The following is an 18,740-nucleotide window of genomic DNA, read 5'->3' as shown; positions in this document are numbered from 1 at the left end:
TATGATCCTCACAAAGAGCTAACCCCTACCCCTGAGCAACTCCACCCCTAACACACACAAACACATATACACACCTATATTAAGGTCAGTCATAATCTTGCACATGTGCAAAGTCCCTACAGTTTTTAAACCACTCAGGCTGTATCCTCAGCTTATCAACTTTTCCATAAATATGAGTTTCCAGACTATAAATCAATCACAAATCTAAGAATATTTATCTGGTTTTCAGGGTGTGAATAGTAAACCCAAACTCAGACTCTCTACAATGTTTAGCTTTTTGTTGTTGTTTTTTTTGTTTTTGTTTTTTGTTTTTTTAAACACAACTACTGTTAGCAGAAAAGACTGAAACACAAAGTCTTTTGTTGTTATTTTTTAGTCAGTGTAATGAGTTTATTTATTCGAAAACACTCATGGATTATTCTCTAAGCAGTCTTTCTACAAATGCACTTCCAAGTAGCAGATTTAGCAGAAATTCCATTGAACAAGGTCACGCCAGGAATAACAGGCCATTAAAAAGTTACTACATGAAGCAGTTCTGATAAGACTCTTGCATGATTGGTATTGAGGGTGAAATTAAAGATGCAGTGAGCTTAGTAGGGGGTGGAAGTGTGCATGTGTACGCATTCGGGGTGCAGAAACAATCCAGAGGATTGCCAGAGAAACACTCCCTACTCCCCCCCCCCACTCCCCCACACACACACAGAATAAGCAACGATTCCCAAGGGATACGGGATAAGGGATACGTATGCTCACAAACGGAAACCAACATTTGGAACAGGCTCAAGAGACACCAGTTTCCCCAAGCAATGAAAGAGCAGGAAAGGCAGATAGGTTGCGTAGGCTTGAAAGTTTTACTGCACTGAGAGATGTGCTGAGAGTCCTCACTCTCTCTTTTTACACACTTGCACACAAACGCTCATCATCTGGAGGTGTTTAGAGTAGTGTACCAAGTGTTCTAGTGGTGAATGTGCAGTCTGGTTTATAACATTCACAGCTGGTCTTCACTCAAACGCATACTTTAGCTAGCAAAGGAAAACAGCTAAACACATATCAGGTCTATTCATATCGGTTATACTGTGTGGCGCATTCTCATATATACACACAGAATCTTTCAGTATACACATTGCAACTGTTCTACAAATCATATTAAAAAGCAGTGTATAGATTGTTAATTAAGATTGTTTCTCTCTTTCTACACATCCATACAAAGTGTGTGTACATATGGACTTCATGAATATATATTATTTACTCCCAGTGGTGCCAAGTGCTCATAAACTAATCACACATCAAACAAAGCTGCAACAAGAGAGGAGGAAGAGGAAATGAGGATGAAGGCCACTTCCTGTGCAGCAGATGTCTGGGTGTCCTCTGGCCTGTGTAATCAGAGTATGACTGCTCAGTGAGCTGGAGGATGGCCCCTGTCTCTGACTCATATCAGAGAGTGTGTGTGTGTGTGTGAGAGAGAGTGAAAGAGAGAGAGAGAGAGAGAGAGAGAGAGAGAGAGAGAGAGAGAGTGCATGTGTCTCCATGTGCATGTCCATTTGCCGTCAGACATTCTTCCTCATTTGCCTCATCTGTACTTTTAATTATTATGGAAATATTAGTAATATTCATACATGTTTACGGATAAAGGCAAAAATTAGAACGTTTAAATCTCTCCCTAATTTCCTCTTGGCCAATTCCCACCCACCAGCCGGCTTTCCCCTTTCATATGACAGCTGCCAAGGATGAAAGCTAATGAGACATGTAAAGTCAGCCAACTGTATCTTTTCAAACTGCTGCTTATGCTGCATAATACACTCAGATGAAAGTGCTATCTGCCCTCCTCAGCATACATGAGCTTACAGAAGCCCATGACTGGCCAGTGTTGCTGTGATTGGCAGGGAAGGAGAGTATGGCCAATTATCTCCCTTGGACTCCCGTCCACGGATTCTGTGGCATCACTAGGATTCAAAGTTGCAATCACCGGATGATAGGACAAACACTTTTCTACTCCACCACTTTAGTCGTTTGAGTCTGTTCAGTTAAATGATTCTTACAGATTCATTTTGTTGCATGCTTTGGCCAAATGTACAGCATGATCACCTAACAAATACAACCCCAAGTCCAAAAAAGTTGGGATGCTGTGTAAAGTGTAAATAAAAATAGAATGCAATGATTTGCAAATTTCATAAACCCATATGTTATTCACAATAGAACACAGAAAACATCAACTGTTTAAACTGAGGAAATGTTCCATTTTAAGAAGAAAAAAAAAAGGTAATTCTAAATTTGATGGCCCATCTCAAAAAAGTTGGGATGGGGTCAACAAAACACTGGAAAAGTAAGTGTTAGTAAAAAGAATCAGCTAGAGGTTAATTGGTAACAGGTCAGTAACATGATTGGGTATAAAAAGAGTATCTTGGAGAGGCAGAGTCTTTCAGAAATAAAGATGGGCAGAGGTTCACCAATCTGCGAAAAACTGCATCTACAATTTGTGGAATAATTTCAGAATAATGCTCCTCAAAGTAAAATTGTGAAGACTATGAATATCTCATCATCTATAGTACATAATATCATCAAAAGATTCAGAGAATCTGGAGAAATCTCTGTGCGCAAGAGACAAGTGTGAAAATCAATATTGCATGCCCGTGATCTTCAGGTCCTCAGGCGGCACTGCATTAAAAACAGGCATGATTCTGTAATGGAAAACACTCCATGGACTCAGAAACACCCCCCGAAGCCACTGTCTGTAAACACAGTTCACCGTCCCATCCACAAATGCTGATTAAAGCTCTATCACGCAAAGAAGAAGCCATATGTGAACATGTGAAAATTTTCATTCTTTTTTTAATCCATGGACGCCGCACCCTCTATACTAAAGAGGAGTAAAGAGGAGTCCGGCTTTTTATCAGCGTTCAGTTCAAACGTCTGCATCTCTGATGGTATGTGGGTGCATTAGAGCCTTTGGAATGGGCAACTTGCACATCTGGTACCATCAATGCAGAAAGGTATATACAGGTTTTATAGCAACATATGCTTCCATCCAATCATTACTTCTGAGAGACTCTGCCTCTCTAAGATATACCCAATATACCTCTTTTTATACCCAATTATGTTACTGACTTGTTGCCAATTAACCTCCAGCTGTTTCTTTTTAATAACACTTACTTTTCCAGTCTTTTGTTGCCCTGTCCCAACTTTTTTTTAGATGTGTTGCGGCCATCAAATTCAAAATTACATTTTTTTTTTCTTAAAATGGCACATTTCCTCCTTTTAAACATTTGATCATTTTTTATGCTCAACTGTGAATAACATATGGGTTTATGAGATTTGCAAATCACTGCAGTCTTTATTTACATTTATTTACATTTTACACAGCATCCCAACTTATTTGGAATTGGGGTTGTAGATTGAGCATTGTATAAATAGCTAATCATCTTTATTGTACAACATGCTCGCATGTATTTAGAAAAATAATAGTTTCACAGCCAGAACAACACAGACTATTACAGAACACTGACACTACTGCATATACTGTTACTACTGCATACACTGTTCCTCAGTTCTGACTGAATGAGCCCAAACAGGAATGACTGAACTCACTGAGCTGCTAAACAAAATAAGAGGAGAAAACTCTCAGCCATGACTGAAGGACTCACTGACTCAAACACTGACCCACTGGATGCAAGCGGAGGAATTCTCCTTTCATAGAGATTCAATGATTCAAAGAATGATAAATTGAGTGAATCTTGGTCGTGACTTATGCCAAAATATATGCCAAGGTGCACTGAAGCTGTTCTAGTAGCTTTCAGCAGAATTATATATTGTATATATATATGTGTGTGTGTGTGTGTGTGTGTGTGTGTGTGCACGTGTGATAAACACTGCTACAAAAGTTAATTCTGTATCAAATTATGGTCTAATTAAAAGTAAAATGCATTAGTATAGACGGCAACGAGTTAACAGATATAAATGGTATGCCACACACATATACACATTCACCATAGATCTGTACATAAACCCTTAAACAAAGATGTTGACATGGTGTATGTGCCCTACAAATCAGCTTTCTTAATTTCTTTATATCAACTTCCAATATTTAATAAGCAAAATACAGTTGCAATCAAAATGATTCAACCCCATATATATATTGCAAATCAGGTTTATTGTCATTATTTACAGACATTCAGCTGTTTGCAATGAACAAATCAAACAAAAGCAATTGAAATAGTTCAACACAACGAATGCTTCAAGTGGATTCTCCAAATTCAACTGAAAATGCAACTTATAATGACCTCTCCAGTTTCAGAATTATTCAACACCTAACGGCAAGCATCTTTAGTACTTGGTAGAGAACCCTTTTGCTGTTATGACCTGCTGCAAACAAGATGCATAGCTTCTGGCAGCGTTTCTGAGGAATCGTAGCCCATTCCTCATGAGCAATGGCCTCCAGTTCAGTAATGTTCTTGGGTTTGCGTGCTGCAAGCGCCTTCTTCAAATCCCACCAGAGATTTTCTATGGGGTTCGAGTCAGGTGACTGTGATGGCCCTGTAGAATCTTCCAGGACTTCTTCTGCAACCAAGCTTTAGTGGAATTTGAGGTATGCTTGGGATCCTTGTCCTGTTGGAAGGTCCAGTGATGCCCTAGCTTCAGCTTCCTCACAGACGACATGACGTTTTCTCCTAGGATTTCCTGATACTTCAATGAATCCATCTTGCCTTCCCCATGCTGCAAGTTTCCAGTGCCAGAGGATGCAAAGCCGCCCCAGAGCATCACCGAGCCACCACCATGCTTGACTGTGGACAGAGTGTTCCTTCTTCATTCTTCTTCCTCTGGACATACCACTGATCCATCGTGCTGAAAAGTTCCAGTTTTGGATCATCTTTCTACAGAACAGAATCCCAAAACTTCTGTGGCTTATTTATATAGTTTTGAACAGAATTTTCTAGTACTTTTGGGTCAGTAGTGGTGTACATCTTGGAGTTCTGGCATGGAAACCTTCTGTGTTTAGTACACACCATACTGTGCTCACTGAAACCTCAGTGCCTGTTGCCACCACGTCTTGCTGCAGGTCTTTTGTAGTCACGAGGGTTTTTCACAACCTGCCTTCTCAGAAATCTGGTTGCAGCCGTTTATAGCTTCCTTTTTCTGCCCCGTCCAGGTATTTCATACATTTTCTACCCCTAGCCAGTTCAGGTATTTCATGTGTTCCAGCTCAAGCACACCTGGTACAGCTAATGAAACTATTGATTAGAGACAACACCTGTTTTGCATATTTGTGCTGTTGTGAGGGACTCTATTCAGGAGGTTGAATAATTCTGAAACTGCAGAAATTATAAGTTGCATTTTCAGTTGAATTTGAGGAAATCACTTGAAGCATTTGTTGTGTTGAACTGTTTCAATTGCTTTTGTATGATTTGTCCATTGCAAACAGCTGAAAGTCTGTAAATTTTGACAATAAACCTGATTTTCAATGGAGGTTGAATAATTTTGATTGCAACTGTAAAGCTTTCGCATTCCAAATATACAGAATGCCTACCTTACTGAGGTGGAACTCCAGTCGTCTCATGAACCTCTCAATCACCTTGACTTGCTGCAGGAAATAGCCATCATCATTAACATTTCATAACACACCCTAAGACATTGACAGAATTCTTTTTCTTTGTTTGGGTTCCCAAAGCCCCCAGTGTAGTCCCCAATGTAGCATGTATAAAAATAACAAGAATAATTTACAAATGTATGGGGGGTTTTTTTCCAGTCCATTGCACCCCACTCTTTTTTGTATCTTATTAATTTATGAAATAAAGAAAAAGAAAATTATTGAATGTTTAACCTCCCTTTTGTCACAAAGAAGGTGCCTCCATTTCAGAAATGTAGTAAAAATCTGTAATTTACCACAAAACATTTCTACTACACCAATTATTTCATGGTTTATCTTGTATGGGCTATAGATAAACAAATATCGCATACGGTTAAGTCATGTATAATTTTCAATTAAATCGTTAAATCAAAGTTTGGTTTGTTTTTGTAGCTGAGACAGTGTCTCCCTCACCTTGTCCAGTTCATAAAGAAATCCCTGTAAGCAAACAAAGATCAAGAGAGAAAGGAAGATTAAAATCAAATGCAAACAACCATAAGCCATATTCTAACACTTCTAATGCCATAGCTCTGCTTAAAGCTTTGTACTTTGGGGTTTAGATTTGCATCTCTTTGACTTAGATCACAAGCATATGAGTTCTTATTTAAGCTCAGTTATTGCTTATCATCATTTTCCGGAACGTTAAGCATGTTCGTAAGCATGTTTCCACCAGAGAAATCAGGACTCATATTAGTTCCTGTGCTGTAGTTAGGGTTAGAACTAACAGGGTGGTGCTTGTCATGCTGAAAGTTACTGATTGGTCAAACACAAGCTCCCTGAAAGTGTCCTTGTAATCATGTGATTGCTGCTGTGCACAGCTGGTTTAAAAAGGTGCATTAATCTTAACATTATTATTGCATATTGTAAGACCTCAACCGCTTTCTCTTACCAGGCGTGAGTTCCTCTTAGATTCCTTCATCTGGCGGTTCAGACTGTCCAGCTCCATCTGATGGACCTGCAGATAAGACCTGGAAGCACAGAAATCAGTTATTAAACACACCGGTGTCTGTGCATCTCAGCCGTGCTATGACTGCTATTTCAGTCATCACAGAATCTCTGAAATACTTTTTACTGTGCTCCAAGTAATAAAGGCTAGCTCAGATAAACTAGAATGAGATGCATTGAATATTTATTGCAGTCTTAAATATTAGGACAGATGTTAGATCACCTTATGGACTGCAGTAAGCAACTCTATCATAGGCATTTGTCATGGATTAATTAAAAATACAGTTAGTGTAAGGGATGTAAAGATATACTCATAGTACACCTAATCCAGATCTGTTTAATATCTTATTCTTTGATTTTTTTTTATATATCTTCCTATGTTTTAATTTCTGTCATCTATATGTCTGGCTATCTGTACCACTGTGAGTAATCTAAATGTGTTTCCTTAGGATCCTGAGGTCCATCAAACAACCTGTATTGTATTCTACATTTCAAGCCTTAGAAAGAAACAACTGCACACATTCTGAACAGTTGCTCCTATAACAGAGGACTGTATATTTCCAGATATGACTGTTTAGATGACTTGGTTTCAAATGAGATTAGGAATATTAATCAGAAACGCTAACCAAAGTGTACAAAAGCGCTCCACAGTAAAACTGGACAGGTTTAAATACCACTGTTCAAATCCTCCAATCAGGTTTCTGTGAACAACACTAAAACTCAGTACTCATTATTGAAATTGGCTGTTCATTTGAATTTGTACTGTATATGGAAACGTTTAACTGTGAAACTGCATAAATATCAGTCTCAGAGCTCATAAGCTTGCGTGCGGTGTGGAACAAACAAAAAAAAAAAAAAAAAAAAAATTTGTCATCATAGGTAGCCTCTTTTTTTTTTTTGGTAAAAGCTGTTGTTTTGTGCACCACTGAACACTATTTATTCCCCAGAAGATTGTTTATGTTAGCTAAAACCTATTTACATTATTTGAGATTTAGTGGTAAACTTGAATTCCCTATTCCAGGGGTCGTCTAATTAATGGACATCGGTCCGGATGCAGAGCACGCAAAGTATTCCAACAGACTGAACTGAGTACTTGAAAAAAAAAAAAATACTTCAGCAGAGCCAATAAACATTCGAAAGCGGCTGAAGCTCAGTGATTATAGTTTTGTAAACATGAACTAGCTCAGCATCTGCAGCAGATCCACTGTTGCAACTTACCTAAAATCATATGCATTTATGCAAATTATTTCATTGAAAGCAGCTCATGGGACCAGAAAATATCTGCACCATTAGAGACATTAGGTCAGAAAGAGGGGAGGCTTCATATATGTTCACAGACTTTTAATTTGTACCCACTCTGATCTGATTAGCAAACTGGCAACATGGCTGATTAAAGACGAATATACAGAGGAGGAGGAATTTATTCTTCCCAGATCAAAAGAGACTCGTCTCATCTGAGTCTACATCACTAGCCCAAAATGGTAACGTGAAGTGCTACTGAGAAACAAACCACTTCAAATTGTATTATTTAGAGCCATAAACTAATCATCAATGATTAAGCACTGACGGTATCTGTTTTTCAGTCATGAACGCTGCTTATCTGCACCTTTGTAAGCGAGGAATTTTATGCAAATGGACCTTCATAAAATGCATAAACAGCTGAATACTCTTGCACTATACTGTGTGGTACATGCCTTGGACATGCCAAATATTTGGATTTGAAATGCCATTGCTTTTAAAAGGATTACGTGCGTGTGTATACTTACTGGAGTCCTCTTTTCAGAGCTTCATACACCTCATCCAGCCTCTCGGGCTGGGGAACCTTTGGAGGAGGTGACTTGGCAGAGAGGGTGAACATCCTGCTTCCTCTAGAGGGAGGCTTTCTTGCACACGATGGGGTGCGGAACACAGAGAGGCCCCTGAAACACACACAAACACACACACACACGTTCGTTCTTTTAATGCAACCAAGTGTAGTACAATTATTCTGAAGCGATCTCTTTCATCCTCTTTTCTTTAGATATGACTTGTTAAACATGATTCAATCATGATTCACTGCCAATTCACAAAGATACAAGAGAGCAAAAGGGATTAGTCATGGGCAACGAACATCCCTATGAAATTGAAATCAACACCGCTCATACTCGCATACAAAACACTCTAAATAATCCATTCAAGTGGATGTGCCAAATTCCAATTTTTAATATCTGGAGACTTATAATAAAGTCAACACTCAAAGCCACCTGTATGGGGTGAAGCAGCAATCAGGTTTTTCAAATGACAAGCTCATTTTTCCTGCAGAGCCGCAAGTCTGGATAAATTTCATTAGAAGGATCCAGCCAGACGCCGACAAGTTATTTCAAACGGTCTGAATTTACATTCATTTACATTCACTCATCACTTTCCAGATACGTTTCTTCAAAATGACTTTCAAATGGTGCAAAATAACAATCTAAGCATTTAACCATCTGGCAGTGGTACAAGTACTGCAAGGCTAAATTTCCACCAATTTTATTTATTTATTTTTGCAATAGAATGCAAAGTAATATAGAAATACAAAAATGCCTCAAACAAAAGTCAATTAATTCAACAAGATGGAATGTGTGTACAAGCACAGAAGCCATCTGCATCCATACGGCATCAAAACATGGCCAAATGCTAAAAATAAAAACAAAAGTAGTGCCAATTTCCAGCAGGGACAGCTTATTCTTACAGAAAAATGCATTGTTCACCCCAGGGAATTGCTGTGACATTATTACTCTGATACGAGGCTTAATATAAAGAAAACCAGACATTTGAGTATGTTTGGAAAATATGATCTCTCTCTCTCTCTCTCTCACTTATACTAAAGAAAAGGCAACATTTCCTTTACGTTCTCAACTCTAGTGGCCAGCTTTTTGGAGAGAACGCTTTTCTTTGGAGGAAACACAGACTGGAAAGGACATCCTGTCAGCTGCGACCTCTAAATAACAATATGACAGACACCTGGAACTTCTGCAAGTGTTACTGCATTCAGTTTGTGTTAAGAATTTGTGCCTTTTCACCTGCAGGTGTATACATACATATAGATACATGTAGATAGATGGATATATAGATACTTTATTAAATCATTAAGCAGAATTGTTTTGTTACAACAGCCAAAGGAACACTGTGCATGACTGAAGTTCATGCATTAGTAACTTTGGAAGTGGAATGGTTAGACTAGGTTAAAAAAAAAATCTGAACAATAAATTATGTACAATGCATATCTGAGAGTTTTCCTTTCCACATTATTAGATAAATTGTTTTTTGATGCCTCATGCAAACATAATTTGTTAGTGTAGAGCAAAAATTGGGCTGGTACTTTGGTAGAAAACAAAGATATTGTCATACAAACATTGCCTATCAAATAAATCTCATGTTACCAAGGATGGGCGATATGGACTTAAAACTAGATCACAATATTTTCTAGTGTTTATTGTGATAACGATATCACTGATGATATAAATATAGTGCTATACACCACTGTTTTTGGCTACAAGAGATAGCTGTGATCTTGAGAGCCTCAGAAACACAAACATTGATCTAAAAGTAAAACGGATTTTCTGTAATAAAACCAGTTCCAGGTTGTAGACGTAGCTCCTCGTTTAGTGATGAACTCCTCAGCTTCACCTCCGCCTTCCACTGTACTTGTTTTCCCTCTGCACGTGAGCTGCGAATGGGTCGCACACCGTCACACACAGAAATCATCAACTAGGCTTTATTGTTATTATCGCAGGAAGACTAATTCTTATCGTGGGGAGAATTTCTACCGGTAGATCGCAAACAATAAGATATCACCCATCCCTACATGTTACATGTCATTGTCCATCCATAGATTAGACCTGAAACGTTATCTGTTGGTCATTAATGAAACTGTTCCAGACCAAACTTGCAGTGGACTGTCCCAGGCCAGACCCATGGTGGACTTTATCAGACCAAACAAATGGTAGATTGTTCCAGGTTCAACCAACAGGCTACTTTCCTGGACCAGACACATGGTGGACTGTCTCAGGCCAGACCCATAGTAGACTGTTCAGGCCCTGACCCATGACGTAATGTCCCACCCAGACTCCTGGTGGACTGCCAGATATTTGTTACTATAATAACTGTCTTTTTGGATTACACATTCACAAAATTCCTGATGTATGTGCGTGTTTATGAGTAGACTGACCTGTAAAGCTTGTCGTGGGAGTTGACTCCGGCAAAGGACTGACTCCTAGTGATGGACCTGGCAAGGACCCGGCGCGTCGGCCGCACAGACAGGGACATGGTGGACAATGATCTGGAGGGGCTCCCTGTGGACACAAAGAAAATGGGAAGAGAGGGTTAAGGGATTAGCAGGTACACTGGTCAATCAATGAGTGCATAAGCACTTAACATTATTACGAATGTTATAAATTTTATGTGCACGTGGTCCGTGGAAATAAAGTGGGGAAATCGTAACTGAAAAAAGCCTACATGACAGATAGGGACTGCTTAAAATCAAAATGGTCTAAAAGAAGACAGAGAGGTTTCTACACCATTACCCAAAACACTCATCTACTGTGCTTCACCATCATTTCATCGACATAATTGCCCTTCCATTTTTCCAAAGATTAAAGAATTTGCCACAATTCAGAGTTTGTTACTTAAAAGGGCATTAGGACCATACACCTTTTTGTGACACAGCATACAAAATATGTTATATAAACATGTCAGCTAGTTATGTGAGTCAGATTGAAACCGAAGATTCTCTTCCTCAAACCCGGGATATAAACAACTGTAAGCTGCTTGACAACGCTCCAATACAGACTGAGCTCTTAGGGTTCTGTTGTGTTGCTAAGTAAAGGCTTTATGTGGTTCCTGTTCCTGTGGAGAGAGATTGCTGGAGAGAGCACGATGGGTCACTACTTCCACTCTGGAAACAATGGCCCACGTGGAACTCAGGAAGACGGCGCAGAGCCTATCTGAATGACTGTGGAACATCCTGGACACCACCCAGGCAAAATCTCTTCCTTTAGGCCTGAATACTGCCGCTAACTCTAGACTCCAGTCTTTTCTAGTCTAGATAATCTGGCACTAGCTTCCTTGTCTGTTTTGTATCTAATCAGTGGCCTATATCTGGAGACATCTCAAAGACACCCAGTCACACACACATAGTCCAGAAACAACATGCAAATCACTCTGCCAAAACAGAAAGGACACAGTCATGATGGAAGACTTGAATTAGGAAAGTACCAAACCCAGACAGTCATCGACTCACCCAGCCTGAAACAATGCACCAGTACAGCATAAACAATATAAGCTCAGAAGAGCCTGGGCTGATAAGCAGGCAGGGCGTAAGCTGGCTCTATAGAGAGTTCCCCTGCTTCATGGCCTCAGAACCATATTTTCCAAGATGAAATCACCCAAATAACTCATTCTTAATTTTAGCAGAAAAACAAATACTAGTGTCTCCAGTCCAGTACTGATCCAGCCTTTCAGAACCAATATGTTACTCAACATTGATCATTACATTCTTACAGTTAACTGTAATGGAGTTGTATGTATAGTTAATTTTAGAGGCTCCCCATGCCTGACCACAGTACACAAAGATCCACCATCCTAGCTACATAATAATCTGTTATTTCATCTCCCATTCCCCCCCACAAAATGCCTCATCTGTGATTGTGCCATATTTAATGCAACAGCCTCCAATGACATCAGTCCTTATTATTGCTGAGACAGAGAAGAGGAGCTTAGCCACAAACACAAAGAGATCATTAGCATGTCTTTAGCACAATGTTACAACTGGTTCCAACACATACAAAAACTTGACTAGAAAGGAGTTTAGAAGCACATCATGGTGGTTATATTAATTGTATGAAGGAATTCTCATATAATATGTCATATAGCATAAACTGCTGAAAACATTCATGCTGGCTATGATAGAAAGGTGTCAGAACACACAGTACATCGCAGCTTGCCGTGTATGGGGCTGCGTAGCCGCATACCGGTCAGAGTGCCCATGCTGACCCCTGTACACTGCCGAAAGCACCTACAATGGGCACATAATCTTCAGAACTGGACCATGGAGCAATGGAAGAAGGTGGTCTGGTTTTATTTTACATCATGTGTCACCAGGATGCACTATAGGAAGAAGACAAGCCAGTGGAGGCAATGTGATGCTTTGGGCAATGTTGAGCTGGGAAACCTTGGGACTTGGCATTCATGTGGATATTACTTTGACATGTAACACGTACCTAAACATTGTTGCAGACCAAGTACACACCTACATACCAATAGTCTTCCTGTTCACTGGAAACATGAGCACATTAGTGGCCTAAGGAGGGAAATCTGGGTTTATTTTAAATCCATGGGAATGAGAGAAACAGTGTAGCTACTAAATCTGCATAAAGAGCTTTGATATGGCCACTTCACAACTCTGTACAGGCTGTAATCCTGTAGTCATTTCTATAGATTTGTACCTCCAAAAGAAGTGGTTTGACCCATTTTCAGATTCTAAGCCACAACATCATTTGCTCCTCAGTCAGATCTTATACATAAGTGGAGCCACTGCGATAGTCTCAACCTATGACACCAGTCTCAGATGTCTTTACACTTCTCTGGTTACAACTTCAGAATGTTAAAGCTTGTAATCTGATTAGATCTCTGTAATTCTGTGTATGCAGTGGTTTACAGCCTTTCAAAACGTATGAACACCACCACAACAACAAAAAAAGTTTTTCAGAGCAAGGTACTGTATAGTTACTAGTTAAAAAAATTATAATAATTTTAAGTGAACAGAATCCCGTCTTTAAAGGTTGTACAAGAGTTTTGCGTGAAACATTTCTGAGAGTTATTCTCACGTTTCCTGCTGGGGTGTGGGAAAAGTCTGCCATGTCAGTCAAATCTCCTCTTTCTGTTAAGTAGGCAGTTTTTGGCCATGTTTACTGATGCAATGTGCCAGACTCTCTACCAAAGCTAGAGGTCTGACTTGCGAGACCAGTCATGCTATAACTTTTTAATCAGAAAGGTCAAGAAGTAACTTATTAGGTGATTAAAATCCTGCAGTCATGAAATATAAATGTCTAAATAGAGGAAGACAGAAGAGTTATGATATTTACTGGGAAGCCTACTTCTTTTCATATTTAGAATGGCATGTAGAGGGCAATAACTGAGTTTTAAGGCCATTAGGGCGTTGACACAGTGCTAATCTAGGAAATAGCCACATGAAACAAAGCAGATCAAGTAAGTTTTTTTTTTTTTTTTTCCACTTAATGCAGGATATTACACTCTCTGATATAAGCTGACCAGTGACAGATCTCTGTGCGTCTACAGTCCCCAAGCCATTTTACTTCTGTTATTGAACATAATACCAAAATAGAACAAGTGCGAAAGTTAACTAGGGCAAATGATCTTTTGTATGTATTTGTATAAAGTCCATCACTGATGACTACAACAAAAAAAATGAATCTCTTTTGGAAGAACACTGTTTAACATTAACAACAAAGAAGGAAAAAAAAACACTTCAAACTACAGCATCTAAAGGAAGGTCAGAACATCCACCTAAACATGAAATAACAACATGCTTTAGATGTACATCTTTACCTGGATCAGCCTCTTCTTGCATGTTCCTACTTAACCAAGGCAGGCGACACATCTTCGGCCTGCCTAATGGTTGAACCTGTCGCTTTTCACCCTCCTACTGAGAAAACACGCCTCGAGTTCCAAACCCTGAGCTCCTGTTTGGCATCACAACTACCCGAGTCCCTGCCAGCCTGAGAAGAAAAGTTACTCTGGGCACAAAATCAGGATTTGATGAAAATCATTGCTGATGGCGTGAGTTTGAGAATTTGCATATGACGTACCATTGGCTACTATAATAACTGTGGCTTGACTCAGAAAATGTGTGTCAGGGTGTTTATATTGTTCTGTCTGTGTGGCCTTTTTCTAGAACTGTTCCACAGCAACAAAGCGAATGGGGGCCACCCACTGCCCAATAACACCACTCAGTGATAGGACACATGTTAGCCCAAAGAGAAACACCATGTACACTCTCCTGCCAAGCTGCAATGTCCCATGAGGTTTGTTTATCATGACAGCTCAGTTCCTTAGAAAGTTATCCGTCTTACTTAATATCAGGGGTCACAATACCACTTGGGCCTCACTGCTGACCTTGCAAATGTTTTATACAACCAGAAGACCAGTGAATCAGCCTTCTTTCAGTACGCATTTCATCACTTGTGGTAATGGATTAGAATGGAGCCCTCTTTAATCCCTCAAGGCTTTAAACACTCAAGGCTTACAGAACATTTCCCCCCACTGAGTCTATGTATTTTGTCTGAAGCATCGCTGTCCTGACTAATCCGGAATAAAACTCTCTCTAAACTAATAATGTAGGGGGTTTCAAGGGTATATTGAATAATTAACGGTCCTTACCTACCAAAAAGGATTACTTGGAACCCTTTCTAAATGGGCAATACAGTTCTACATAGAATCTTTAAGGGCTTCTGCAGAGGCAAAACTGAAGAGTTTGAGGTTTACTAAAAGTGTATTAAAATAAACCCAGTAGAAGACAGCAGCTCAGATAAACCCTAAAACTGCAAAACTTGCAAATGGCCAGTGGCTAGTTTAGAACAGCACCACTATGCTGTATCTGCTATGTGTTTACGAGCACTGTTACCCACCCTGGGTATAATTAGCCAGTAAGTCCTAATTTTCATCTAAAACGTTCATCACACTAGCGTTTAAAACAAACACAAAAACAGAACTCTCCTAAAAACCTGTATTTTGTCATATGCTATCGGATATAGGTAATAATTTTAGGCTATGCTGTCAGTCAAACCTGAAAAAAATGTATATATTTTTAAATAAAATTAAAAAAAGGACTGACAGACTTCAGTCACCGCTTTTAAATAATGGATCTGGAGCCTATTCCAGGAACACTGGGTGTGGGGCAGAAATTCACCCTGGATGGGAAGTCATTCCAGCTCAGGGCGCCATGCACACACACACACACACACACTCATTCACAGCTAGAGGAAATTTAGAGACACCAATTCACCTACCGGAATGTTTTTGGGAAAAGGCAAGATTTACATTTACAGCATTTGGCAGATGCCCTTATCCAGAGCAACTTACATTTATCTCATTTACACAACAGCAGTTGAGGGTTAATGGCCTTGCTCAAGGGCCCAACAGTGGCAGCTTGGCAGTGCTGGGATATGAACTCTCAACCTTCCGATCAGTAGTTGAAAAATCTTAAACACTGAGCTACTACTTCTCATTGACGTGAACATGCAAAACTCCATGCAGACAGCAGCCCAGGGTCAAACCGGGGACTCTAGAGCTATGAAGTGGATATGCTACCTACTGGTTTACCATCCTGCTCTCATTATACTAACTAAATATACTCATCATAAGTCAGCTAACAGAGAATGGGACCACAATATTCTATAGCGCCTCATTGTTTAGGGCACTGGACTACTGATCTGAAGGTTGAGAGTTTGAATATCAGTACCACCAAGCTGCCACTGTTGGGTCTGCTCAGAAACAGGAAATGGAATCATCCAGAGCATAGAAATACAATACAAGTGACAACTCTAAACACAGGAATGACCAAAATCAATCAGCATCATCTTACTTTGAGCAAGACTGTTAAATCTATCTGCTCAGATCAAGTGTATGTCACATTGGACAAAAGTGTCCACTAAAATGAGTCAATATAAACATTCAGTAATGTATATGAAGGTTAGACTTCTTCTAGAACTATCTTTAATACCTTCATCACTTCATTCAGTACTACCTTTAGAAACCTGGGTGACTGTACACAATAATGATGTAAAAAACAAAAACACTGAATTGGTTGAACTGCACTGATACACAGAGAAACCAAATCATTTCTAGAGTTGCCACAACTAATCGATAAAATTCATAATAATCAATTATGAAAATCGTTGTCAATAAATCTCATTATCGATTAGTCGGTCTGTGCGCAGCACAGTGTACGTTTACTCACTATGTTACTTCTGTTCCGAAAACACGCTTCGGAGAGTAAATACTAAAGTTGTCCCAAATGACGTACTGTACACTTTCACTATGCACTGTGTACTCTACCGTCTAGTGTATGAATTTTAGAAAGGTAATATCGTCTCAAATGGAACACATTAGTTTTTTACTAACCGGAAGTATAAGCCGTTTCCTAGTCGACGACGCATGACATCATACGCATGTAATGTGACGCCGCTAGCTTTAGCAGATACCCAGAGTCACCGACAATGACTTTCTTCAGTTTACTGTTTATATCAACGTTACCTTTTATAAAAAGTAATGCATAAATACTATTACATAACATAAACTTATATATAATATAAACTAATATAGAAGTATTTATGCATTATTTTTATGGATGCACAAAAAGCACAGAATTAAACTACAGTCCTGGATGAATAATATATATATTCTTGTGTGTGTGTGTTGTGTATCAGGTTCTTTTCAGTCTTACATAATTGGACAAACAGTTGTGTAAAGTTTTAGTCTGAAGTTCACATTTCTAACACTCATTTGTGGATTTTATTTTAAATAAACAAAACAAAAAAAAGGGTACTGAAAGCCTCCCCCAGCCAATTAATTGAAAAAATAATCGGCCAACTAATTGATTATGAAAATAATTGTTAGTTGCAGCCCTAATCATTGGTCCGTCTGAAAAGTGGGCAAAGTACAAACATTTCCCCCTCACATCCATGCATGCAAATACAAAAACAATGCATGCGTGTGTCTTTTTCTGGATATATAGTCACAAAAATACTTCATGTACATTTGCTTAAATGTGGGCTGAGATGCAATAGCATGGCTCTGACAACATACTGACAAATGGACAGCTTTTTTTTTTTTTTTAACTGAGGCCAGGCTCAGTCCACATTCCATTCATATTCCAGATAAGATGTTGCACCCAGAGCATGTAATAGCACTTAGCACCCAGACCACAAGGGGCAAGGTAGAGAAGGGCAAGGGCTTTTAAAACAACAGTATGCTAAGAGGCATGTTAACATATCCAGATTCATCCTGAACCACTGAAGCATCAGGTTCACTTTACTGGTCTGCCAGCAAGATATCAACCAGATTAATAATCATCTACACTGTGTAGGCTTACTAGTTGACAAATCGAGCAATAACTGACAGGTAAACAGCGAAGCTAATTTGTCGATTATCAACGAACATAAATGATTAATAAAAAAATTAAGATAAAACTGAAAATAATATCCCTGCAGTAGTAAACTAGATGTTTGTTATTGACCAGGGCCACAAGGTTTAATAGCATTTTAATAATATGGAAACCCTTTTCTTTTTTTTCTTCCCACCCCAAATATCCTTCCTTCCATTATGCCATTGAGACAAAAAGAAGGACGTGCATCTTTATGCCTGTATCCTCTTTCGATGCCGCCTCACTCTTCAGACAAGAGAAGATCAACAAATTTTCTGTTTCAGTGTGTCAAATTCCAAAAACCTGCTATGTTAATAATTTCCAATGCTTGCAGCTTCAATCCCTATGGCTATGATGAACCAGTGACCCTTCGCTCTAGTGAGTGCTCTTAGAGCCCCTGCAAAAACAAGGCTTTGGTAAACCTGAGCTGCGTGCCTGAGGACATGTTCTGTCCTTACTGACCTCCTGTTCTGTTTAGGGTAGTCTACCCTGAGGTGTTAGACTGAGCTGGAGAATTCAAAGCGTATACACTCAGGTGTCGAGTCTCGCCTGCCGAGAACCTGATGGGACCTCCTACATAGCAAAACATTAATTCTGCCACAAAACAGTGAACACAAATTCACACAGATATGGACAAAGACAAAATGACATCTGTTAATCAAAGGGTCTTAAACACAAAGTGCACTCTTATGATTAACTGCCTCAATGTCCATAGCTTATTGGTTTCTAGCCCTAGCCCAACCCCACTCCCTTGCCCCCAACAGCACCGCTTTTCTTTCTGGATATTTAACATCAAGTACTCAGGTTTGGCTTTTAAAGGTCTGGAAAAAACTCAAAATGGGGAAACAGTGCTACAAAAACAGGACATGGAAGCATCCAGAGCATGAAACTATAATACAAGTGACAGCAAAACAATGACAGACCACATCAGAATCAAACATCTTGCCTTGTAAACAACAATACTCAAACAGTGCAGTGGTGAGCAAGCTA

General features: G+C 39.3%; 1 protein-coding gene across 3 annotated transcripts in view; it reads right to left on the bottom strand.

The window, feature by feature from the left end:
- Positions 1–18,740, bottom strand: part of ripor1 (RHO family interacting cell polarization regulator 1) — a 92,596-nt gene that overhangs the window by 26,115 nt on the left and 47,741 nt on the right. For all 3 annotated transcript variants that reach the window (XM_053623170.1, XM_053623171.1, XM_053623169.1), the window contains exons 2-6: positions 10,758–10,881; positions 8,332–8,484; positions 6,510–6,588; positions 6,035–6,058; positions 5,522–5,575 (exon numbers count right to left, since the gene is read on the bottom strand). In XM_053623170.1, the coding sequence (XP_053479145.1) occupies positions 5,522–5,575; positions 6,035–6,058; positions 6,510–6,588; positions 8,332–8,484; positions 10,758–10,855 (408 nt within the window). In that variant the 5' untranslated portion in view covers positions 10,856–10,881. The remainder of the gene's footprint in view (positions 1–5,521; positions 5,576–6,034; positions 6,059–6,509; positions 6,589–8,331; positions 8,485–10,757; positions 10,882–18,740) is intronic.

Source organism: Ictalurus furcatus, chromosome 4 (genome assembly GCF_023375685.1).
Source record: "Ictalurus furcatus strain D&B chromosome 4, Billie_1.0, whole genome shotgun sequence".
Taxonomy (NCBI): Eukaryota; Metazoa; Chordata; class Actinopteri; order Siluriformes; family Ictaluridae; genus Ictalurus; species Ictalurus furcatus.
This window is presented reverse-complemented; position numbering and strand designations above follow the sequence as displayed.